The sequence below is a fragment of the Sminthopsis crassicaudata genome, chromosome 1 (assembly GCF_048593235.1).
Source record: "Sminthopsis crassicaudata isolate SCR6 chromosome 1, ASM4859323v1, whole genome shotgun sequence".
Taxonomy (NCBI): Eukaryota; Metazoa; Chordata; class Mammalia; order Dasyuromorphia; family Dasyuridae; genus Sminthopsis; species Sminthopsis crassicaudata.
The window spans coordinates 683,126,675-683,154,315 of record NC_133617.1 but is presented as its reverse complement, the minus strand read 5'-3'; the positions used below and the strand labels follow the sequence as shown (position 1 = coordinate 683,154,315).

General features: G+C 33.6%; 1 protein-coding gene across 1 annotated transcript in view; it reads right to left on the bottom strand.

The window, feature by feature from the left end:
* Positions 1-884: 884 nt before the first annotated feature.
* The window catches only part of SPMIP7 (sperm microtubule inner protein 7), an 80,484-nt gene continuing 53,727 nt past the window's right edge, over positions 885-27,641 (bottom strand). Inside the window, exons 8-9 of the mRNA XM_074288857.1 lie at positions 14,688-14,795; positions 885-1,080 (exon numbers count right to left, since the gene is read on the bottom strand). Of these exons, the coding sequence (XP_074144958.1) occupies positions 963-1,080; positions 14,688-14,795 (226 nt within the window). The 3' untranslated portion in view covers positions 885-962. The remainder of the gene's footprint in view (positions 1,081-14,687; positions 14,796-27,641) is intronic.

The window sequence follows — 27,641 nt, the reverse complement described above, 5'->3', positions numbered from 1 at the left end:
GACAACAGTTATTGTTAGCATAGCCTATACCACTAGTAATAAGGAATGTGTAAATATATCAAATAAAGGAAAAGTATTGCTCTTGAAGGCATTTCTGATAAGTTGCATGGGCATTTGCTGTGACAATAGCATCAAACTCCACATAGAGAAAAATACATTTACATTCAACAAAGAACAAGATTAATCTGTTGGCAAGATTTGTTTAAAATAAACAATGAATAGTTCTCATTTTAAAAATAATAGAATAATTTTTAAGAATAATTTTGAGTTTACTCAAAGTTTCTTTTCCATATACTTCCAAATATAAAATGTCATTTGTGTATGTATACATCTTACAGTAAATCCTGAAAACATTTCTGCATTTAGGTGAACATTTTTTTGCTTAGCAAAAAAATGCAAACTCATACACTGTTCTCTAGATGTAATTTTTGCCCTTGTCTATGTCATAATGCTTTGGTCATAATACTTTGGAGCCTAGCCAAAAAATTCATTTTTTCTATGATCATTAACCTCTAAGTGAAACTTGGCATTTTCTTTAATTATAAATTTTGAAAAATTATTTTGAAAAATCATCAGATTTAACCAAACTGCCAATGAGCCAAATAATATAATAAAGATCAAAAACCTTTAAGTAATTATAGACCCCTAGATTTCTATTTAGAAAAAAACACTTTCTAGTAGCTAGTGATGTGATGCTCACTCCAGGCAAACAGGTGACTATCTAAACTATTCAGTACAGATGTGAGAGCTTAATCTTGATAAAAATATTGATTTAAAAAAAAAAATCAAAAAACCCTGGAGTTCTATATGTAGTGAATATTTAATATGTTATTGTTGAAGTGAAATACTACAATTGATAAACCTATAGACACAAAATAGGAAGCTTTTCTGTAATTTTTTATTGGCATAGAGCATACACATACTGACACATTTAACCACTTACAAGACAGTCTTATCTATGGCTAACTAGGTTTCTTTGACATCTTATTGAAAGAGCAGTATGGCTCCACCAGAGTAACCATTTTTGATAAAGGTCCTTTGTGACGAAAATTAGGCTCATCCTTACTTTCCCAAATGGTGCTGTAATTAGAAAAAAAGAAGTATTTAATAAATATAAAAATATAAACCATTGTTTTGAGGCAATTATTCATGCATAGATTCTTATATATATATTTGAGGAACTGGGTGATTCAATGTGAAGCACATCAGGCCAGAAGTCAGAAACTGAAGCTTCTTTTAGCTTGAGTTCTAGGTTATATATTCCCATCTGTGCATAATCATGGATCTTTGTAGAATATCCTTAACAAGTTACCATCCAGCTTCTTATTTAAAGGCTTTCAGTGATGAAAAGCTTGTTATGTCATGGAGTAGTCCATTCTATTTTTTGGACACAGGGACTGAAGCAAAACAGACATGTCTATTAACCACCTTATAGAAATTTCCATTCTGATATATGAAATACATACATTTTCCTTCTGCTTTTTCAGTAATGATCAGAAATTTCAGAAGCACTTGCCAGTAAGACTTACCTTCTAAAAAGGTCCCTGCCACTTGTAACTGATTGAGATGACAAGTGACATAAGTTTTAGCCATAGATTTTGAATGCTTATAGTGGAGCTAAGCCTTTTCTTTCCCAATCCTGAAGAATGAAAACTAAATGCACTGACTCAATTAAACAGAACCTGGGATCACTCCCCAGGACAATGGTGGAAGGAATAATAAGTATTAAGTATGATTATAAGCACAGCAATAGCATCCCTCCTTTTTTTCATGTTTTTAAGTTGAGGTTTAGATAAAGAAGCTAGTAAATGAATTATTATAGATCTACAGGGTTAATATTTGATTCTAATGAAAATAAAACTAGCATGCATGATATTTGAACTTACCTAAACCTTCTAAGCCCAAATTGAGAAAAGGCATGAAAATTTTACAATCCAAAATGTTTTATCATTAGCTTTTAGAAAAGGTAGTATGCAAGAATAAATACTTAAATTATTTTTTTTCTATTTTCTGGAATTCCATTGAATTTGGGAAATTAGGCAAATGCTTCAATGGTCCCAAACAGTTCCTAGCCATCAAAATGTATCTTTTTTAATCACCAGAAATCATACAATGAGAAAAGAGGATGAACTGGTTATCTGTGAAGAATGAATTGATGCTGAGTGAAATGAGCAGAACCAAGAGATCATTGTACATGGCAACAACAAGATTATATGATGATCAATTCTGATGGATGTGGTGCTTTTCAACAAATGAGATGATTCAGGCCAGTTCCAATAGTCTTTTGATGGAGAGAGCCATTTATATTCAGAGAGAGGACTGTGGGAACTGAGTTTGGGTCACAACATAACATTTTCACTCTTTTTGTTGTTGTTTGCTTGCATTTTGTTTACTATCTCATTTTTTTCCCTTTTTGATCTGATTTTTCTTGTGCAGCAAGATAATTGTATAAATATGTTTACTTCTATTGGATTTAACATATATTTTTAACATGTTTAACAAATATTGGATTACTTGCCATCTGGGAGGGGTGAGGGAAAGGGAGGGAAAATTTGGAACACAAGGTTTTGCAAAGGTCAATTTTGAAAAATTATCCATACCTATGTTTTAAAAATAAAAAGCTTTAATCATTTAAAAAAAAAAAAAGACTGAACCACAGACATGGAATTTTGCAATGTTGCTCAGAAAACATTGGAAGGCTTACAAAGTAGTAGGTAAAGATTCAGGAAAGATCCATGGGAGAAGGTAACCAGGAATAGGATCAGGGTAAGGAGGGAGGAGAAAGAAATAACCATATCTATAGCACTAATTGTGCTAAATGCTTTAGGAATATTATTTCATTTGATCCTCAAAACAAGCTGGTGGTCTTGGTATTATTATTATCCTCGTATGAAGAGACTGAGGGGAACAGTGGTTAAAGGACTTGTCCAGGACCACCCACCTCATGTTTTGAGTCTGAAGTAGAACTCAGGTCTTCCTCATGTTGCTAAGTGGCACCATAATATCAAGTGCCAGGTCTGGAGTCAGGAGGACTGGAGTTCAAATCTAGCTTCTGACACTAGCTTTGTGACCCATGGCAAGTCACTTAACCCTGTCTGCCTCAGTTTCCTCACTTATCAAATGAGCTGGGAAGGGAATGGCAAATACTCCAATATCTTTGCCAAGACAACCCCAAGTGGAATTAGGAAGAATCGGACAAGACTGAAATGAGTGAACAATCTTCCTGATTCTACACCAGACTCAGGCACCTAGCCGTATGAGAATATATGGATGTTTTCCAACCTGCACTGATGGACAGAGAAGTGTTTTCAGTGAAGAAACAAAAAATCTGACCATGTACTGAAGGATAACATTTTAAGACTACCTTCTAGGTCTTTATATTTTTTGAATAAAATTTTAAAGTGCTCTATAGCTCTACTTATATGAAGGCAGAGATTGAATTAGTTATTGGACACTTACAGATATGCTTCTAATTTTTGAAATTGACCCTCCAATTACATCATGTAAAAACGTATTAGTTTTTTATGCTTCAATTAGTTGCTTGTAAGTAGAAATCAGTGGGTGAGAATCATAAACAGAGGATAACGTCTTTTAGGAGCAATGATTCAGGCATCTATTTAGTTCAGGATTACAGAGCTAGAATAAATCTTGGAATCTCAATGTCTTCAGGCAGCAGACTGTGCATATCACCCAGAACAAGGGTTACCTCTTTGATTCTTAAAGAGCCCCAGGTAAAGAATAGAGTTTTGTTTTGTTAATATAGAAATCTCCTTTGAGTGTAGTTTCTTTGGTTTAGTCATTACCTTTATTTTCTTCCCTAAATATTAGTAATTTGTTACAGAGACTGTACAACAATATGGTTATAGTTCACCTTTGGGGGTTTAAATATAAAATCATAGACTTTGAGCTGGTAGGAATCTTAGAAGTGATCAAATGCAGCCTCCTCATTTTACAGAGAGGAAAAATGATTGTAAAAAGTCATATAGGGATTAAGGGGTAGATCCAGGATCTGAGCTCAGATCCTTTGGTTACAATGCATCTTTTACTAACCTTCCTTATTGCTTTTCTTTTTGTTTCAACAAGGTGTGAACTTCACCTTGGATTATCAAACTTTTTGTCAAAGGAATGAAATTCCTAGTGGGTCATACCAAGTTAGAAAAAAAGAAAATAAGAACCCACAGAGGAGTAATTGGCCTGTCATTAGCGGGACAATACTACCTAAGATCAAAGAAGCTCTGTAGGCTGGCTATAGGGTAAGGAACTTTTGCCCAGAGTGATCTTATAGCTGTCTATTAAATTGTGGTACATTACAGTAGATCTTGTTAAAGGGGACCCCCATACAGACCAAAACAAAGTTCCTTGAAATATGGAAGTGCTTTCCTTAAAGTAACTGTTCCAAGACTCCAATCCCATCCCTATCTGCCTTACTTTCAGCCTTCTGTTTTACTAAAGAGATCAAGACCATCTGGTAAGGGATTCTTGACTCCTTGTAATATGATTTCCACATCCAAACTGAAAATGTTTTTTAATTATTTGAAAATCTCCTTCTCCCCTTGCTCTCCCTTTTTCTCTCTCTTGGCATTCTCTCTAGGCTACCTCACCAGGTTCCATGTGATCAACTAACATTTCATCACAAATAGCTCTGATATCTACATATCCAGCCACCACTTCTCTTATGATTTTTTTTTATCACTAACATGCTAAGATACTTGCACATCTCTACTACTATACCAATAAGATGTTTATTCTATCTTCCCTTTATGTATTGTTTCCCTGCACCCAAAAATATAAGCTTCTTTAAGTTCAGTTTTTTTGCTTGTATTTTCTATCTACAATACAATATAGTGTTTGGTACGTAGTGGCACTTAATAAATTCTCAGTTTATCTATTTTTCTCAAACTCATCTTTCACTCTTAACCCATCCTGCTTCCCCACATCCCTGCTTATGACCAAGGGACTATCTTATATCTTCTTCTGTTTCAAGCCTAGGAGTTATGCTCAACTCTTCACTCACTCACCTATTTCTAATAAGTTTTATTTCCTTAATCTTTCTCAGATCTGTCTACTTTGGTCCACTCACATGACCATCACTTTCAACTGGATTCTTATCAATTCTTCTGTCTAGATTATTATTACAAGAATCTTTTTAATTGGTTTCCCTGAATCCAGATCCCTCCTTTCCTTCATCCTTCACATATCCAGTTGGGTGTTACTAAAACACAGAACCAACTATGTCACTTCCCTAATTCTAAAGCCTCAGTGTCTCCCTAGTGTCTCCAGGATAAAAATGCAAAATCCTCTAAATGGCATTTAAAGGCTATTTCTGTCTAGCTACAACTGTTTTTTTTCTTTTTTTTTAATTAAAGATTTTTAATTTTCAAAACATATGCATAGATAATTTTTCAACATTAACCCTTACAAAACCCTGTGTCCCAATTTTTTCCCTCCTTCCCGTCCCCTCCCCTAAATAGCAAGTCATCCATTATGTTAAACATGGTAAAAATATATGTTAAGTCCAATATACGCATACATATTTATACAATTATCTTGCTGCACAAGAAAAATCAAATCAAAAAGGAAAAAAATGAGAAAGAAGATAAAATACAAGCAAACAACAGAAAGAGTGAAAATACTATGTTGTGATCCACTCTCAGTACCCACAGTCCTCTCCCTGAGTATACATGGCTCTCTTCATCACAAGATCATTGGAACTGGTCTGAATCATCTCATTGTTAAAGAGAGCCATGTCCATCAGAAATGATCACTATATAATCTTGCTGTTATTGTGTACCATGATCTGCTGATTCTGTTTATTTCACTTAGCATCAGTTCATGTCTCTCCAGACCTCTCCAAAATCAATCTCCTGATTATTTCTTATAGAACAATAATATTCCATAACATTCATAGACCATAACTTATTCAGCCATTTTCTGACTGATGGGCATCCAATCAGCTTCCAGTTTCTTGCCACTACAAAAAGGGCTGTCACAAATATTTTTGCACATGTGGGTCCCTTTCCCTCCTTTAAGATATCTTTGGGATATAATCCCAGTAGAAACACTGTTGGATCAAAGGGTAAACAAAAACAACTAGGTTTTGGTTTTTTTTTTTTTTATGATTATATATCATTTATCAACCCTTATACTCCATTTACTAACTCCAAACACTATTTAATCTCTTGCCTCCATGTGTCTGTAGTTCATCTTTTGAATGCTCTTCCTACTCACCTCCCCCTGTTCAGGTGATCAATAAACATTTACTAATAAGCTACTACATGCCAAAAACTGTGCTAGGCACTGGGAATATAGTGATAAAAATAAAACAGCCCATATCCTCAGGAACTTATATTTTATTGGAGTAGACAACATGTACACATATAAATAAATAACAAAATAAATACAAGGTAGTTGAGGGCACATCTGTGGGAGTTGAGTCAAAATTGAAAGGAAGCTATAGGTTTTACAAGGCAGAGATAAGAAGAGGATACATTCCCAGCCTAGAGGTCAACCTGTTTTAAGGCACAGGGATGAGAGATGGAAAGGTGTTTGTGACAAACAACAAAAAATCTAATTTAGTCTCTCCACCAAAATCCTTGGCATTGTCAAATGGCACAATATCAGAAATGGATACAATTTTATTAGAAGAAATAATAAACTTAAAAAGAGGCACTCATGTCTATTTTGTTGCTGCTCCCTAAGTTGCATGAGATCCTTTCATCAGACACACACCTGAAACTTTCCACATGTATTGTTTCTTCCATTAAAATGTAAGCTCCTTGAAAGAAGGAGCTGTCCTGCTTAAGTGACCCAGTGCTTAGCATAGTGCTCTCCAAATTGTAAAATCTTAATTAACTCTTTACTCATTCATTCCTTCATTTTATGGATTGTATGCATTCTAGAAAAAGCCTAAAAAGATTAAATTGGATTACTTAGTATTCTTTGAGGCCCGGCTCAAGTGCTACTTCCTTCATGAGTTATTTCCTGATCCCACATATTACTTTTTATTTACTTATTTGTGTAAATGTGCTCTCCATTCCCAGTAGACTATAAGTTCCTTGGGAGTAGAGTCTATTTTCATTTTTGCCTTTATATTGCAGAGCTTGGCACTTAATAAGTCCTTGCTGAATTTATCTCAGGAAAGTATAAGGTAATATTAGGAACTGAGTGTTGGGCAGTGTTGGGTTTTGAGAGTATGGAAAAATTTTGGAGCATCCACTAAAAGGAATTCATTAGGAAATTAATATTGGATGAATAAAGCAGTGAGAACACATTCGGCAATAGGTTGCAGAAATCTGTAATGGCTCCAGTCAATATACCTTTACAGCAGTAAGATAAAAATGTAGCAAGTGAACAGGCAATTAGGAGAAAATTAATTTATTAGGTTCTTGTGATCTACCTGTCATAAGTAGTTGTGGGCTTAAATCTTACTTAGAGATAGTTTTTCAAAACATGAACAAAAAACTCAAAAACAAAAACCTTTTTGAATGGCCTTTTATAAAGAAATAAAAATTAGCTATATTGTAAAGATCAGGTGAAATTCACCCTTGAAGGTTGAAGATCAAAGTTAACACTCCTGCATCACAGAAAACTTGATTCTAGTTAAATTCAGTCCTTTTTTTTTTTCTTGATTAGAGAATTCTAATCCAGTGTAAGCAGGATGATTTTCTCTGTTAAACTGTATTTTCACAGTTCATTAAGTATTATATTTCCATAAAACACCACGGTTTTTCAAGAAGCTCATTGTAAGAAACCAAGAAGTCAATGTTAACAGTTATAAAACTGAGAGTAGACAGCATGGACGATTGAATCCAATACCAATCTTTGTCATTAATTTCTTAGAGTTCAATTTGACCCAACAAATAATTATTAAGAAAATCAATGTTTTAGGTATAGGGAATTAAAAAATAATAACAGAAGAAAGTTCTTGTCCTCAGATAGCTTACATTTTGCCTAAAGGATATAATACATACACAAAGAAGTAAATAGAAGGCAATTTGAAGAGGAAGAAATATTAGTAGCAACTCAGTTGGGGGGAAATAAAGTAAGTTTCCATTGAGAAGGTAATACCTGAGCTGAATCTTGAAGGAAGAGAAGGGTTTTGAGAAATGGGGCTGAAGATGGAATGTGTTCATGCATGGGATAAGTGGGTTGTACAAATGTACAGAAGCAGGAGATGGAAAACAGAATTTGAGAAATAATTCAGCTGGAATTTAGAATCTTTAAGGGGAAATAATGTAAGACAAGGCTGAAAAGAGAAATTTGAGAACGGATTGTGAAAAGCCTTAAATTCCAGATTTCTGAGTTTATATTCTGTACTATAGATGACAGGGGGCCACTGAAAGATTTTAATTAAAGGATCAAACAATATATAGATTTTTAGTTTAGTGAAATTATTTTGACAACTTTAAGGAAGATATATTACACAAAGAGAATGAAAGCAAGTAGATATATTAGGAATTATTATTTAGACACTAGCCTAGATGAGAAATAATGAAAGCATGAATAAGGATGATGGTGATATGAGTGGAGATAAGGGAGAAATGGAAACAATATTATGGTGTTAGAATCAATAAGACTTGGCAATTGATCATCATATGGGGGTGATAGATAACGATAAGTCAAGGATGACTAAGATTGTGAACCTGGGTGATTAAAAGAATGACAGTGGTCTCAACAGAAGTTAGAGGAAAAGGAAAAAAATATGATTTCCTTTTAGATTTATTGCATTTGAGATGTCAATTAGAACTCTTGGTGCATATATCCTGATATCAATTAGCAATAGATGACTAGAGTTAAGACAGAGATAAGAGAGACAGACCAACAGCTAGCTAGCTTCCTAAATAGATAAGAGATTTAGGTTAGATAGATTTGATTGATGAATGAAGCTGAAGACCTAATATATGAAGTCAGTAAACATAAAGGTAGAGAAGATCAAATGAGAAGACTCAGCAGCATGATATTTGTGGAAATATGTATAGAGGAATTGTACATGTTCAAAATATATTGGATCACTTGCTGACTGGGGGAGCAGGTGGGGAAAAGGAGGGAAAAAATGAGAATACAGAATTTTGTAGGAATGAATGTCGAAGATTATCCACATATGTAAAGGGCTGAAACTCTGAGTAGGCGCACTGGAATCAGACAACTGAGCACTTAAGGCTAATAACCTATTGGACAATATTATGCTTGGAAAATGGCCCTTCCCACTATTCTGTGCTGGCTCCATCTTTTGATGTATACAGAGAATTGTAGGAGGGATCAGAGGGTGGAGTAAGACAAGCCACAGTCACTTTTGAAATAGAAGAGGAGAATGGAGGTTGTGGAGAGCTTGTGTCCATCCCCTTCACTTCTCCCCCTAAAAACTAAGAATAAAGATCAAGGACTTTTGCTTATCCTGACCCTGGCTGATTCTAAGGCATCCAGGGTGCTAACCTGGACTTCATTTTATATGTGTGTATGTATATATATATATATATACATATATATATATATATATACATATATATATGTATATATATATATATATATATATATATATATATATATAATAATTTAATTTTAATTTTAAAATTAAATTAAAAAAAAAAGAGAAAAGAAGGCTCACTCTAAATTCTTAAGGATAGCATGTAGAGGAAGTAAATAGTAAAGCAAAATGAAAAGAAGTGGTCATAAAAGTAAAAGTACTGTGTCACAAAAGCCAAGAGCAAAGAAAATATGCGAGAGGCTAGTCAATATTCCCGGATTAAAGAGAAGCCAAGAATTTAGTAGTTAAAAGTTCTTTGGAAACCTTGGAGAGAAGAATTTCAGTAAAGTAGTAGTGTCAGAAGTCACCTTAAGAAGTGACTTTCCCTATTTTTGTGTCACAACTCTATGTGTTGGATCAAAACCAATATGACCCAAAAATTTGTAATGTTTGATTTTCATTCTGCCATGAGGATACTTCATTAATGACAAAGACTATTCATCCTGACGTTCTACCATGAAGATTTATGGGGGTAAGTCAGAACCACAGAACATTTTTATTGAAAGTAGTGAGGCAGTAGAGATGTATAAGAGGAGACAAATCTTTCTAGGAGGTTGTCAGTGAAAAAGGGGGGAGTTCCTATAAGTAAGTTTAGGGGATAGCAGAGTTAAAAGAAGTTATGGGTTTTGTTTGTTTGTTTTGTTTTGTTTTTAAGGATATGGGAAACCTGGCTATATTTGTAGGAAGGAAACAAGTAGAAAGAGAAAGACTGAAGATGACTGAGAAGGAAAAAATGACTCCTGAGGCAAGAGCCTAGAGAAAATAAGAGGAAATGATTAGTTTGACAAAGACGAGGTTTACTTCTTACTCAGAAGCTAGAGCAAAAACTGAGTGACTTCTCCATGGCCATACACTTAGTATATATACTAGTAGCCACCTTCCTAATTTTTAGGTTTCTTTTTTAAGCTTTACATCACACTGTCTCTAGTCAGGACAGTTATATGATATTCCAATGGCACATAATAACATCAGAACAGAAACAAAGCAAAAGAAGCAAAGGTTATCCAATGTTAAAGTCCATCAGGACATAAAAAATGGTAAGAGTAGAGGGCAAGGATTCAAATGTATAGCTGAACTAATAAGCTATAGGATCGAGACTATGAAAAGTAGAAAGTGAGACCAAAAGAGAGAATGGAGAAAGAAAACAAATGATAGAGGAAATGGAAATCATGGGAAGGACGAAGAATTTGTCCAAGACAGATGAAAGTAATAAATTTTATCAACAAAATGGAATATCAGAATTCAAAATTATGGAGGCAAGACAAGGTGATGGTGAATTATGAACTGTTAGGAAATTTTTACTAATGTCTAATTGAAACATTTCTTTTCAACTTTGCTTTTCTTTGCTTCAACTAAGCTTCATATTGGGTGACCTCTTCTTTTCCCTTCATTGTGATCAGTCTCTTTTGTGTATGGACAGTCCTGCCAGTGCCCTCCATGTAAAATCCATGACTGAGTACAGTACTGCAGATATGATCTGATCAGGGCAAAAGACTTTTCCTATTTTTGTAGCACAACTCTATGTGTTGGATTAAAATCAATATGATCCATAGATTTGTAATGTTTGATTTTCATTCTGCCATGAGCATACTTAATTAATGACAAAGACTGGTCATACTGACGTTCTGCCCTGAAGATGGATGGTGGTAAGTCAGAACCACAGAATATTTTTACTGAATTTGTTAAATTCTTAATAACACAATGATAAATTATCAAATAAGCCAATCATATGCTAGTAAATATTTGTCTTTTTGAGAACAAATAAACTATAACTTTGAAGTGATTTTAATGTTGATTTTGTTTCTTTTTTTAAAGTTCCTCACGTGAAATAAAATATTCCGTTTTACTTAATTTTTAAAGATTATGCAAAAATCCTGTTGCATGGAAGTTGATTCACCTTTAAATAAACTCTCCAAAAACATAGCTGCACTTTGTGGGTGGCATTGAAGACTTGTTCTTAGAGCAAATTGAGAGAGTTCCAAGCCATAAAAGTCAAGACCTTAGTTGTGTTGGTTTTTGCCTTTGCCTTCTGTTCTCTATTGTCTCAATTCTGTCATAACAGGAAAAGCACTGGTTTATCTAACTTCATGAACACTTTCAATTCTTCTGAACTAGAATGATGAAGAGATAATGGGGCCCCTTAGAAAGCAAGAGCCTTGCTCTTCTTTAATTACATCGTAGAGCATTTAATGCCATACCAAATACATAGGGACCCTATTATTAATGTGTTATTAATAAGTAATTTAAATATTGAAGTCAAAAAGCTATGAATGTGGTTGAGCTGTCCCCCTGTCCCCCTTCTGATAAAGAAAAGAGATAGCAATAATGGCTCTATTGAGCAGAATATAAAGTATGACTTCACCATGATTTTCTGAGCTGTGCTGTCTAGGAAAATATGGTCAAAAAATAGTTCCTAGGAGAAGGATTATTTGATGGGTATACCATCTGAGACTTTACATGAATTAGCTATAATATCTCCCTAATTGTGCCTCCCTTTTTAAAGGTGGATAGCCCTTTCCATTTTAAATAGCTCCCTAATCAACAAATGGAGAAAATATATAACTATTCAGTCATTCTAGGGGGCAAATGATCAGATCATATCTGCAATACTGTACTCAGTCATGAATTTTACATGGAGGGCACTGGCAGGACTGTCCATACACAAAAGAGACTGATCACAATGAAGGGAAAACAAGAGGTCACCCAATATGAAGCTTAGTTGAAGGAAAAGGGGATCTTTGGTCTAAAAAGCAAAGAAAGTTGAAAAGAAATAAATTTCAACTAGACATTAGTAAAAATTTCCTAACAGTTCATAATTCACCATCACCCTGTCTTGCCTCCCATCCACTTTAAAAAGAATATGAACAAAATCATAAAATTATAAAGCTAGAAGAGATCTCTGTGGTCATCCAGTCTAATCTATTCCTGAAAAAAAAAATCCCCTCCACACAAACTTAGCAAATAATCATCTAGTCTTGGCTTACTCCATTATAGGAAAACCTATGACCTCCTAAGAAGCCTATGCCATTTTCAGAAAGCTCTATTTGTTAAGAAGTTTCTTTTTATTTTTTAATTTTCAAACCTAAATTTTCCATTTGTCACATAGGACTAAATAAAACAAGTATACTCTTTATTTGTTGTGACTAATAATCAAAATAAATCATTTCCTGCTGCTCCCTTCCCAGGTATCTCTTGTCCTAGTTAACCATCCCCCATTCCCTCCAATTGATTTAGAGATAGGATGAATGAACTCAAGAGTCTTGATTGCCCTCTTCTGTATTGTTAATTCATATTTATAAATGTCTTTCCTAAAATATGGATGTTTTTAGTATCTTCCCAGAAGCTGTTTTATTTGATATTTTGTTATTCTAAACTTGAAAACTAGCAACAAGCATGAATATTTCTATATACAAAGAACAAAAATAGAGGATTGTATATGAAAGCATCAGTCTCCATTATGTGCATCTTGGTTTTTTAAATTATGTATTAAATTCAGCACTTTATATCCAGAAGGGTCCTGTTTGTATGCATTTGCTTCTGAATCTTCTACTCTATAATGTGCATTTTTAAAATGACACTTTTTCTTTTCTCTTTTTTTCTCCCACGTCTATAATACAATACTAGTATTTATTCAGGTTTTCTAATATCAAATACAATATCTCTTTTATACACTGGATATCTAAAGAATTAATATAAAATTTCTGGTTGGTCCAGTAATAAATGTTGGCAAATTTAAACTTGGATCTACTTTCAAAGTTAATGCTACTTTCTCAAGTAACTGTAGTTATAAGTTTATGCTTTGTTTTGAAAAAAGAGGTATTAATAGAAAGAGATAAAAGATGGATTTATAAATAGATGAGATGGATGAATTGATAGAGATAGGTGAATGGATGCATCATAATTTGCTAGATGGCTAGGGAGGTAAATGGCTAGAGAGACAAATAGACAGATGGGTAGATAGATAGATAAAAAAATAGATAGAGACATCTGGACATCCAGGCAGCCAAACAGATAGGCAAATCGGCAGGCAGATAATTTGGGGTGATTTGGCACTATGGTGAATTTAGTTCACTGAACTTAAAACATCAGTTTTTTTATTTTTCAATCAGTTATTGATGAGTCACTGCAAATCAGTACCTATAATATTGGTTTGTGTCTTGGTTACATTTTCAGAACCAATTACAGTGTAAAGTTTCATAGTTTTTTTTTTTTACTCTATCAAATTAGAGCCAAGGGTCAAAATGTCACTAATTTATACACTTAATGGAAATCCACAAGTCCCAGAAGACATATTCACATTTGTAACCTTATAGTCACTTGAAGGCAGTGTTTCAAAAAATCACTATTAATTCAATGGCCATCTCTGTGCTGGTCAAGGAAAGAGCACCAAGTATATCTAAAAGAAAGGCTCTTTGATGAGTCAATGGCATTCTCCAGGTCTTATAAGGTCAGAGGAATGACCTGTTCTAGATTACACCATTGCATATAACTGCAAAAAAGTCAATCTGAATCTACTTAAGACCTAATCTACATTTTCAGCAATACATTATTTTATTTTCAAGACCAAGCTTTCTAGCAAGTGCTTTCAAATTTGAATTATAATGAGCAATAAAGCGGTTTGTTTCTTTACTGGCAGCTTCAAACTAACGAGCCTTCAGTAAGCTAGCATCTAACAGCTGTTCTTTTCAATTTGTAAATGTGATGTTTGAAAGATGGTTATTATCTTCAATAGAATTTTCTGTTTTCTGAGAAATAATGCAATTATTCCCAGAAAAAAAAGTGATTCACAGACAAATGAAAAATGTACATGCCTTTTAAACAGCATGCATTTATTTAGTTAATGCAGGTACATGTGTTGAAATACAGAACTGTAAGTCTAACTAGCAGGGTTGAGTCCAAGCTAAAGAGAAGCAAGAGCATTCTTCTTTCCACATATGCCAACCTTTTAAATACTGATGGGTGAAGACTGATACTGATCCCTTGAAGTGTGAAAATAAACCCATCCTTTTTCATGGAAAAAAAAAAAAAAAGTGACTCCTCCATTTTTTTTTTTAGCCAAAACAAATTCATTTTTAGTATTTAATTGTTCTTTAATGAAATAACCATAATTAGGATTCTCTCTCTAATGTATCTGAACAAATTGAATAATAGTCTTTGCACTTACCGCCGAATTGCTGAACTTGTGTCTGGGACTGTTGGTGGAATATCAGAATTTACTGGGTGGATGGCTGTGAAATGAACCTTGCCAACATATCCTGGAATATTTGGAGAGCTGAAGAATAAAATCAAAATAGAAGGGAAAGATATTAAGAAAATAAAATGTAAATAGGCCTTTTTTTTTTTTAAGAAGAGAAGAGGGGAAAAAAATCTATGCCTTATATTTTTTTTCCTTCTAAATTTGAGGAAATAGGATTCTGCCCGCTGAAACTGGGATGAAGGATATAAATCTGTGGCATTATCATACATAGAAATGTCAATTTCCTCCTGTTCTGAAAAAAACAAAACAAAACAAAACAAGGATTCTCTCTCTCTCTCTCTCTCTCTCTCTCTCTCTCTCTCTCTCTCTCTCTCTCTCTCTCTCTCTCTCTCTGTCTCTCTCTCACATACACACACACACACACACACACACACACACACACACACACACACACACACACACACCCTGACAATGTTTAAAACATCAACTGCAGTTTTCCCTTTTCCTATTATTTAGAATTTGCATACATTTTACAACCATGCTTCATTGTCAAAAATGACATTTCCTAAGAAGGAAAAACCAGGAACTAGTGGTTCACAAAAATATCAGGTATCAAGTTTATATATAACTTGGCAATGCTGATTTGAATATTTGTCCTCAAAACCATTATATTTGCATTAGCTTTGTTATTTTTCAAAGTGTTACTTGTGACACTGTATTCTGTATAAGTGATTTAGAATAGTCTTGAAAGTATGAAGTATTAATTTTAATATAGTAATATATGAGTCTATGTCAATATCATTTAATATCCTACCCAAAAAAGCGGCAAAAAAGAAAGAAGAAAAAGGAAAAAAAGATGACAGGAAGAGAGAATAATTGGGGTCTTTCTCATTGTAAATATTCTGTCAGAATAGCTTGTTTAAAGTGAGAAACAATTTTAATGCCTAAAAATACTCTGAATAATTATTTTCATAAGTAATTCATAGGATTAAAATTTAAAAATAGATAAATTAAAGTGAATATATTTCACATTCTAATTTCAAAAAAGATTTAAGAGTTTGAAAAGGACTTTCTACATTTCTAATTCTACAATTTCTAATTTTACTGATTAGAAAACTGAGACCACTTTTTCTACTACCACATTGCCACAAATCTCGATTTCTTCCATGCGAGTATTCTCTCTACCAATCTACCCCAAGATAAAAAAACATGGATTAAAAAGTAAGTAGGAAATTGGAAAAGTTTATGTAAAAGATATGTGCAGTGTGAAAAGACATAGTTCTAAAGTGACATAGATTAATAGATGCTACAATCAACATCTACTAAGTTCCTAGTTTATTACATTACAAGTTAGCTAATTAGGAGAAATGAATGTAGAGCTTCTCTACATTGTGATGTAGTGGCAAGACTTTAGATTGAGAAGGAACTTTAAAGATGAATCTAAATTCCTTCATTTTGGAAATGAGTAAACAGACTACGAAAGACATAAGATTTACACAAAGTCCCAAAGCTAATTTATGGCTGCACAAAGATTAGAATCCAGATGTCTAGATTGGAATTCTAGTTTAGTGTTCTTTTTACCATATTGCCACTATCTAATATTACATTAATATACCCTTTTATCCAACATCATTGAAGGATGAATTAGTTTACATGGATGAGTTTCCCAAAGAATATTTACTCACTTAAAATGTAAAGATTTTTAAATTTTATTTAATTTTGATGGTACTTTTTATAAAATATATTACAAGGTAGGCATCCATTGTTTGGGAAATGGCTGGACAAATGTGATATATAGTGTAAAGATATTATTTTGCATATATGAAGAATTGCTAGGAAGACAAATGAAGCATTGTAGAATGAAGTAAATAGAAACATCATACACTAGAGACATAATAGTATAAAGGAAAGCTAATACAAAATAATGTAAAGGGGAAAAAAATGTAAAAGGAGGACTAGCTTTGAATAATAATAAAGACCAATCTTGATTACTGGGAACAGAAAATAAAACAAACCTACCTCCTCCTGGCCAAATGCAGAATTTTATATACAATATTAGATGTATTACATATTTGTTAATCCAATTTCTTTGTTACAAGGGAATATTGAATGTGAGAGTGGTTGGGGCCAATTCCCAAAATGACTATCATGTAAAAACAAAAGTCCTCAATGAAACATTTTAAAAATAAAATAAAAATTATCACATATTTCAAATTTTCTGAAACCAAATATATTGGATAATGAATATTATGCAATAATATATTAATGGCCTCAAGAATTATTCTATTAAATGGAACCAGACTATTGGGCTTTTGAATTTTTGTGTCTTTTTTTAATTGATTTTCTGCCTCTTCTTTGCAGTAGGACTATCAGCTTTTATTTCTTGCTGTTGTCACTGTGCTTATCTCTAACAGTTCCTTCTCTCAATCAACTTTCTAATTTCCTGATAGCATTCTGCCTGGGTTTGGGGAACCAGAAAGTAAAGCTTTTTAAATTTATGTCAAATAAAAGTGAATATTCTCTGAATGAGATCCTTAAGGGCTTCTACAATATGTAGCTCTTATGATCCATATTGCAAAGACTTTGTGGTATTGATTCTAGACTTTGGTCTTTTCAATATTTACTGTTATCCACAGGCATTTAACAACAACAATATCAATAACAAGAAGCTTAACCACATAATCAGCAATATCTTAGAGCACAGATTCTTAACTTTATTTTATGTAGTAGTCTCTCTGGTGAAGACTGTGGAAACCCTTTGTAGAACAATGTTTTTAAAAGCATAAATGACATAAGATTAAAAAAGAAATCAATTATATTGAAATACAGTTGGAAAAAATATTTTTAAAGAACAAATTATTGGACCCAGATTAAGGACTCTCAAGTTAGAGAGTTGGAGATTCATAATAAGTGACTTCTGAATTAGTAGGATAAAATGAATTTAGGAAGGTGGTGAAGTGTGTAAAGTGCTAGATTTCAGGCAGGAAAATCTGAGTTCAAATCCATCCTAGAAATTTTTGAGATCTTACAAGTTCTCTCAACCTAATTTTTCTCCTTTCTAAAGTAGGGATAATAATACACAGAATAAATGTAAGGATTAATTAATAAGCATTTATTGAATATCTACTTCTTTTCAAGCACTGCTTTAAGTAATGAGATAACCTTTGTAAAGTATTCTCAAACCTTAAAGTTATAACATTGAATATTATTATTGTATAATAATACTCATAATAATGTATCTATGAAATAAAAATCAGCAAATAGTTATTGACTGGCTCTTGTCATATGTAAGGCACTATGCTGTATAATGTGGGAAATGCAAACAAGTAGAAGATAATTTCTCTGCCCTTGAAGGGCTGTCAATCTAGTTGGAGAAATGAGGGCAAGTGAGATTTCTACTGTATTTTGCCTAAGTCCTGAGATCATTTTGGAAGGCCACGTTGTAGGAAGGATACTGATAAAACTATAAAGAATCCAGAGTGGAGTGATTGAGATGGTGAAAGAATTTGAGATCATGTCATATAAGCATTATCAAGTGTAAGGCACTGAAGTCATTTAGCTTGGAATAGAAAACACTTAGAGGAAAAGATTGGTCAAGTGCTTGAAGAGAGCTCTCATGTGAAATGATGTCTGTCAAAGTGGCTAAAAGATTGATCTTTGGCAATTAGGAGAAAAAAAAAGGTTGTTTTTTGTTTTGTTTTGTTTTAGCAATTATTAGATTTATCTAGAGGCAGATTCAACTGCCTAAAAATAGTGAGCAGCCTCACACTTGAGATCTTCAAGCAAAGAATAAACTATTTGTTGGGCATATTGTGGAGGGCATTCTGGACTTAGTATCCTCTGAGGTCCCTCCCAATCTTGATAGTATATGAATCTGTGTTTCTGAAAATTTCACTAACTATATGTTTTAAATAATAATTAAATAGGAGACTTCAGTCCAAAGTATCTGTTTTCATCACCTTTCTTATTTCTTTTGCATTTTCTCAGAAAGGGAAAAGATTCTATACCACAGTGACAAAACTGAGAGACACAGATACAAGGTTACAAGCTTGGCTTATGCCAAGTTATTTTATGTGGTTCCAACTTCTCATCAGTAGGATCTCTTTCTGTCAGTGTGACGTCTCTCTTGGTGATCCTCTCCTCTGGTTCCTCATTACTGCACTGTGGCAGAGTCAAAATGAAAAGGAGGAGAAATGACCAAAACCTCATCCAAAGTTAAACAAAGACCCCACTCATGGATTACTCACAAGTAGATGCTTTCTATTTAACTCTAAGTGTACCCACTCAAAGAATAAAGAGATCTACATTTGCAGTCAGAGAATCTGGTTCAACAGCCAGCTCTATTACTTAGTACCACTGTGACCTTGGACAGATTACTTCTTTGGCACTCAGTTTCCTCACCTGTAATGAATGGGTTAGATGATCTTTAACATCTCTTTCAGTTCTAAATCTACGATTCTATGAACAAAAGGAAAAAAAAGTACTAATTGTCTTCTCAGGGCACGACAAATAGTTCAGTTTGGTGGGGCTGCAGGATGTCTAAAGAAGGGTAACTGAAGAGGAAGAAAGGATAGATTTTAGTCAAATAATGAATATAAAGTGAATGAATTTGTGCATTTTGTGGCAAGCAATCACTTCCATGCTTATGAACAAGAGAATGTAAGATCACTAAGAGCAGAGACTATTTCTCATTTCTGTCTTTTTATTTTTAATGCCAGGTACTGCTTGTTATGCAAGAGGTTATACAATAGATAATAAGCAATTATTATTGAGAAGGCAACAAAGTGGCACCTTGGAGTGAGCACTGGAAATGGAGTCAAGAAGACCTGAGTTCAAATCTAACTTATGTGACCCTAGACAAGTGATTTAACCATTTGCCTCAGTTTCCTCATATGTAAAACATATTGAAAAAGAAAATGACAAATCACTCTACTATCTTTGCCAAGAAAACCCTGAAGAGGTAATAAAGACTCAGATGTGATTGCAACAAGTGAACATCAACAAGTGATTATAGAATTTAATTGGTACTGGTCTATATTATTCATCGTTATTTTTGTTCATCTACTCCTGGAAGAAAGTAAATTCTGGAATATGACTTTACTCTTTATTAACCTAGCATGGTATATAGTAAGCCTTTAATTAACGTTTGTTGAATGACTATCTTAAAACTAACATAAATGAGAGAATGAAGTCAAGAACAATGGTGAAATAAATAGTATAGCTTGTTAGAGTTTCATAAGATTTTATAAATGTGATATTGTGATCATGGGGACCTAAAAAGTACATTTAAAAAATCAGTAAATGAGATAAAGTAAGTTAGACATTTATATAGCACATAATTAACAGAAAACAATTCCAGATTGGTTTGTATGGATTGCCATTGTCCAAATGTTTTGTATAAGGAAATACTTGGTGGCAAGTAAGAGAAGTAACAAGAGTAAAGCAAAATTATTGAAGTATGTCTGTCTCCCCAAGCATTAATTAAAGCTTCCATGCATATTACAAAGGAAATCCCCATCAACTGTGCTGGAGTTTTTTTTTTCCACTCACCCTAAAACACCTGCAGAATTAAAATATACCACTTAGATCACAGTCTCCTATTGCAGGGCTTTCATAAAGGAGAGAACTTAATGTAAGAAGCTTGGTAATCATGCTAGATTCTCTATAAACAGATTTTGAATGATTAGATTTTTTAAAGTAATGTTGCACATAGAAATATACATACATGTGGTATCTATGTATACATACAGCATTTCCCAGAAATCTAAATGAATCTTTAAGTCCAAATAGCTTCAAACTGCACTAAGACTTTGGGAATATAGTGTATGTACACACATATGTATATATGTAGACATGATGATTGAAACCAGCAGACTGAATTTAGAATTGTTTGTTTAGTTTTGAGAAATGAATAGAAGAGCACGATAAGCTGATTTATTTTAGTGACTTGATAAATATCTAAGAAAAAAGGCATCACTGATATGGATTATAATTCATTCTTGCTTAAGCTTGGAGCAGGCATATGAAAAAATGCTATTTTTCAGTCTTGATGCACCCATCAGAACGTGGTGTCCAACAAGCATTCATCACTCTAGCTTGGGGCACTGTGCAACTGCCTGATTGTGCTCAGTGGCTTGTTAAAGAGGGATGGAAACATTCTGAGAGTGAACTGAGGAGCTGAAAAAGACTGTAAAGGAATTTTTAGCTTCTGTGCATGATGCAATACTGCCCCCATTTGTGGATCTCAGAGGGAAGCCCCAGCTAATTTTAACTGAAGAGGTTGTAAATTTCATTCTGATTCACTGAATCATAACCTTTTGTATGATTTTTATTCCTGGATGTGAAAATCATGTGGCACTGACACAAGGTGAGATAAGTTGCTCATTTTATTTCTAGTTGTAAGGGGCCTGATTTGATTTGTGAAAGAAAAAAAAAGTTAATAGTTGGTCCCTTAATTTTACAACCACTTATTTTTATTAGTATTATTTTTTTTGCCCCTGAATCATGACAAAAGAGACAATGAAGAGATTAAATAATCTTGGAAGAGAAAGAAACAGGAAGATGACCATATTGCCTTTTCTCTATTTTCTTCTAATTCCTTTTATTCTTTTTAGTCTTAAAAATTTTCCCTATATCTTCCTATTTCTTTGTTCTCAAGAATATGTGTGTATGTATATGTACGTGTGTGTGTGTGTATTTCCCATTCCAGATCTGCTTCTTTCATTGATTCTGGCTCTTGCTTTGTTCTAAATAGTAAATTAGTTTGGGATGAGCCTTGATTTGGTTTGTGAAAGGGAAAAACTAAATAAATCATCATTTAATTTATTTTTCCAGTAAATTTATTTTAATATATATTATTTTATGAATCATGTTGGGAGAGAAAAGAAAAAACCATGGGAAAGATAAAAAACAAACAAAAAAAGAAAGAAATATAACATGAGTTGATTTACATCCAGTTTCTTTAGTTTTTTCTGGATACAAATGGTTATTTTCTGTCCAAAGTCTATTGGGATTGCTTTGGATGACTGAACCACTGAAAAGAGTCAAGTCTTGTTGCTGCTATTGTGTACAATATAATCCTGGTTCTGTGTGTTTTGCTCAGCCATTACCTTCACATACTACAACTTGATCAGCCATTCCCCAGCTGATGGGAATCCTCTCATTTTCCAATTCTTTGCTACCATAAAAAGAGCTGTTACAAACATTTTTGCAGATATGAGTCCCTTTCCCTCCTTTAAGATCTCTTTGGGATATAAGCCCATTAGTAAAACTGCTGGGTCAAAGGACATGCACAGTTTGATAATCCTTTGGTCACAGTTCCAAATTGCTCTCTAAAATGGTTGGGTCATTTCATAACTCAGCCAATAATACATTAATGTCCCAATTTTTCCACATTCCCTCCAACATTTATCATTCTCTTTTCTTGTCATTTTAGCCAGTCTGAGAAGTATGAGGTGGTACCTCAGAGTTTTAATTTGCATTTTTCTAATCAATAGTGATTTAGATCATTTTTTCATATAGCTATAAAGGGCTTTAATTTCATCATCTGAAAACTGTCTGTTAGCATCTTTTGATATATTTATCATTTGGGAAATGATTTGTATTTTTATAAATTTGAGAGTTCTTTATATATTTTAGAAATTTAACCTTCATCAGAAATGCTGGTTATAAAGATGTTTTCCCAGCTTTGTACTTCCTTTTTAATCTTTTCTTTTGGTTTTGTCTGTGCAAAACCTTTTTACTTTAATGTATTCAAAGTTGTTCATTTTGCCTTTCATAATATTCTCCAGTTCTTTGGTCACAGATTCCTCCCTTCTCCAAAGATCTGATAGGTAAATTATCTCTTGTTCTCCTAATCTGTATATGGTATCATCCCTTATGCCCAAATCGTATACACATTTTGACCTTATTTTGGAATGGAGTGTGAGATGTAGATCTATGCTGAGTTTCTAACACACTCTTTCCCAATTTTTCTAGCGATTTTTGTCAAATAGTGAGTTCTTATTCCAGATGCCGGAGTTTGGGAGTTTATGAAATACTAGATACTTGATTATTGTGTCGTGTATCTAATCTATTCCAATGATCCACCACTTATTTCTTAACCAGTAACAAATGGCTTTAATGACTGCTATTTTATAATATAGTTTTAGGTTTGGTACTGCTAACATCATTTAATTTTACAACAACATTTTTAAAGTATATTTTTGCTTTAAAATTATGGCAATTATTTTTTTCACTCTAGATTCAGAAACTTTTAGTTAGGGAAGATAGATAGAAAGGGTCTTGCATATCAGAAACTCTTTCTTGGTGTCTCCTGGGAAGAAAGGGATGGGTAAGCTTCAAGAGCATTAGTCACTCCTAAATAGCAGCAGGTTATCCAGAAAGTCTTAGCATAGGTAGTAGACAATGGCAGCTGAAACAGCAGTGATTGAAAAAATCAATCAACAAACTTTGTCATCCCCTCTATTCTGCTCCACCCACTTGTATTTACCTTGCATGTTCTTATTTGTATATGATGTCTTTTCATTAGAATGTAAACATCTTGAGGGCAGGGATTGTTTTACTTTTTCTTTGTATATATACCCAACACTTAGCATAATGCCTAGAACATGTTAAATGATTTGTAAATACTTGCTAACTGATATAAAATATTTGCTGTCAGGCACATAAAACAACACAAAGACATAAATGAAGTAAGTTCCTCCCCTCAAGGAATTTACACTCAAATGCTGTAAATCTGAGTTTGATTCCCTAGGAGTACGGAGTGGGAAGGAGACATTGGAGCATGAGAATCAGGGAGATAGAGAGGGAACCCTGCAAGTAAGGTCATTAAAAAGCTCAACATCTTTAGTTAGAGCATTACTTAAACTTGAACTGTAATGTTTCACAGTTGGCATGGTGTTGGAGAAGAGGAAACACGTGATCCCTGGGGTCTACTTTGGGTGGAGAAATTAACCAATTTTAAATCAGGTGGTGGCAGTGGAAAAATGACCCAAGGCAAACAGCTGTAGAAACTCAGCTGTGAGTATCCTTTCTTTGAGAGCCACCCTGAGGTGCCCCATTTTTCCACTCCCTTAGAAAAGATGGTTCAGTTCCAGTCCATCAAGTAAGATTCAGAAGAGTTTTTAGCTTTCTCTGACCTTTAGCCATTTCTTAAAGTGGCTAATTCTTGTTCTTTCCTTATTTGCTAATTTTAACTCAAAAAAGTTGCATACATTTGTATTATTATCATTAGCTATTGTTTTCGTTCAGTTTTTTTCAGTCCTCTCTGATCCATTTGTTTTTTGTCTTTTTAGTAAAGATTAGAAATTGCTGTTTCCTTCTCTAGCTCATTTTATAGTAATGACTAACACTTTTAGAGTTTTAATATTTCAAAATTTTTTAATGTTTGTGGCTTTTTGTTGTAGCTAGAAACTGGAAGTTGAATGGATGTCCATCAATTGGAGAATGGTTGGGTAAATTATGGTATATGAAGGTTATGGAATATTATTGCTCTATAAGAAATGACCAACAGGAGAAATACAGAGAGGCTTGGAGAGACTTACATCAACCGATGCTGAGTGAAAAGAGCAGAACCAGAAGATCGCTGTACACTTCAATGCTGTATGAAGATGTATTCTGATGGAAGTGGATATCTTCAACATAAAGAAGATCCAACTCACTTCCAGTTGATCAATGATGGACAGAAATAACTACACCCAGAGAAGGAACACTGGGAAGTGAATGTAAATTGTTAGCAGTACTGTCTATCTACCCAGGTTACTTACACCTTTGGAAGCTAATACTTAATGTGCAACAAGAAAATGGTATTTACACACATATATTGTATCTAGGTTATATTGTAACACATGTAAAATGTATGGGATTACCTGTCATGGGGGGGGGAGGGAGTGGAGGGAGGGAGGGGATAATTTGGAAAAATGAATTTAAAAAAAAAAATTTCCAAAATTTTTTAAATACATCATTTCTTATTGAATTCCTACCATGTGCAAGATACTCTGCTAAGTAATAGGAATATTCTAACTACCATAGAAATTAAATAGTCCATGCCTACAAGAAGCTTACATTCTATTGGGGGACATTTGTACAGATTAATAATTACGAGAGAAATTGAAAAGGGAAAGAGTACTTATGATTAAGGATAGAGGGGTGAAAAGGATACAAAGAAGGATCTCAGTTCAAATCCACCCTCAAATATTTATTAGCTATATAACCTTGGAAAAGTAATTTAGCCTTGAGCCACCTCAGTTTTTTCATCTGTAAAATGGGGACAGTAATAGCACCTACCTCACAGTCTTGCTGTGAAGATAATATTGCAAAGTTCTTTGCAAACCTTAAAGCACTGTATGAATGTTTCCTACTCCAGCAGAAAGTTGCATTTGACATATGTATTGAAGGATGTTAAGGATTTCCAAGAGGAAGAGAAGAGAAGGGGGTGAACAGTGTGTGGGAGAGATAGCCTAAACAAAGGTACAAAGAAAAAGAAGCATTAATTTAAGGGAATAGTAAATTGACCAGTTTGCTGGACCAGATTTGTGAAGAAGAGAGTATGTGTGGGAGGGGAGAGGAAAAAAAGGAGAGGGAAGCCTGGAAAATTAGGTTAGAGTTAGATTGTGAATGGTTGCAACTTGTTCTCATTGAGGAGGTATGATTTAATAGGAGAGTAAAACTAAAAATCAGGATACCTACTAGATTCTATTCTGGTTCTGCTGTGGGAGCTATTTAACCTCACTGATTCAGCTGACTCACTGGTAGAAACAGCATCACAAGATTTTTATGAGGAGTATGAGTAAAATAATAGGTATGAAAATGCTTCAAAAATATAAAAGGTTTTGTTACAAGGTTTTGCCATTCTTAATTGTTAACAGCATCATTATTCCCTGACCTAAGAAGTGATGAATGAAAGAAACAACACCCTATAGAAAGCTGCTGTATCACCCAATTCAACCTGATCTGTAACTGATTATGATTGGGGAACATAATCTAGATAGGGCCATGGACAGACTTTATATGTTTCCCTGAATAAATTACTTATCTAATTTATGCTTTGATATTTCCATCTAGCAATCCTTAAACAATCCTTAAATCCTTGATCTTAGGATCTTTCAATATTTAAAAATTATTGAATATTCCCAAAGAGTTTTTGTTTATGTGAGTTATATCTCTTGATATTATTAGTATTAGAAATGAAAACCTTTTGACATCATTATGAAAATAGTTTTGATCTCATGGATCCCCTGAAAGGATTTTCAGGAATTCCTAGGAACCACGCTTTGAAAAATCATTTATTAGAAAAAATTTCATTTATATATATGAAATTTTCATAAATAGAAAATTACAAATGTATAGTTTTCTACTTATCCCATTCCCGATATGAATAAGTTTTTAGAACTACTAGCTCTTTTCCCCCATCTAAAGCCTCTGTATCTGTCCTTTTGTACCTCATTTATACAGCATAATTACTATTTTTATCTTTTCCTATGTGGTGACTTTTTAAGAGTCAGATCACACTCAGCTCTGTCCCAGTATTTCTTTTGGACTACCCAATAACCAATGTCAGTGTTAGGCATATAGCTTACATTTCCAGATTTAAAATATAAACCATCTGTCTTTATTGAGTCCCTTGAAATTAGTTCTTGATGTTGGCTCTTATATATATGTTAAATTTTCTGTTGAGTTCAGGTTTGAAAATCTGAGAGTTCACTAAATGTCCAATTTTTTTTGAGGGGAGAATTTCAAATATATGCTCAATTTTGCTGGATAAATTATTTTTGGCTATAAATCTAGTTTTTTTGATTGTTGACATATGATATTCCAGAACCTGTGTTTTTTATCATAGCTATGGATATTATACAATTCAATTGTAGCTCCAGCATATTTGAATTGTTTTGTTTGTTTCTTGTAAATTTTCTCTTTGATCTGGTGGTTTCAAAATTTAGCAATAATGCCTATGTGTTTTCTTTATAGGATCTCTTTGGAGATCTTTTTTTTTAGTCACAGCTTTCAAGTAGTTCAACTATTCTTATATTTTCTCTTCTTGATTTGTTCTCTAGATCTCTCGTTTGTCTTATGCTTCACACTCTCTTCTATTTTTTTCATTATTTATATTTTGTTTCGCTATTTCTTGGTCTGTTGTACCTTCATTGGCTTACCCTTGCTAAATTCTCATTTTTAAAGAATCATAATTTTTTTCTAGTTGGTTGATTTTTCAAAATCTTTTTGTTTTTCTTGGATGATTTTTTTTTATTATTTGTATGTTTTCCTCAATCTCTTTCATTTGATTTTTAAAGTCTTCCTTTGAGTTCTTCTGTAAGCTCTTCTGGGTAGGTAGTCATTTGTTATTTGGGGTAGGAGAGAATTTTTTTTTTTTTTAACTTCAATGTGTCCTCTGAAGATGAACCCCATTCTTCCCTATTCCCATAAGTTTCTATGCTTGTGTTCTTTCTCCTTTGATGGCTCATATTTTTTAAATAAGTACTGAATAGTATAATCACTTCCAATCTTGAGTTGGGGGAAATGGTGCCTCTGGTCTCCTTCAGTTCTCTCCTCTGACCTAACCCAGAACTAAAAATTCCACTCTCCTTTAAGTACCCATAGCCATCAGTTTCCTAATCCCACTGCTTTTGCACTCATCAGTATGTGTTAGTTCCTTCTCACCCAGGGTCTCTGCAGCACAGCTGAGTCTAGCTTTCCTAAATAGCAGAGGTTCCCTTAGTTTTCCTGGACTCAGACTCTTCACACTGCCAGCTGCCCAGAAGGTGAAAGTTTCTGTATTTGTGGTTGAGCCTATCTCTGAACCCACCTAGCTCCAACGCTCCCCATTTTCTGTGGACCTAGACTGGTGGTATTTACAATTCACAATTAATTCTTAGTCTTAGAGTTCTTCTTAGGGTCTTTTCAGGTTGTCCCAGGAAGACCACT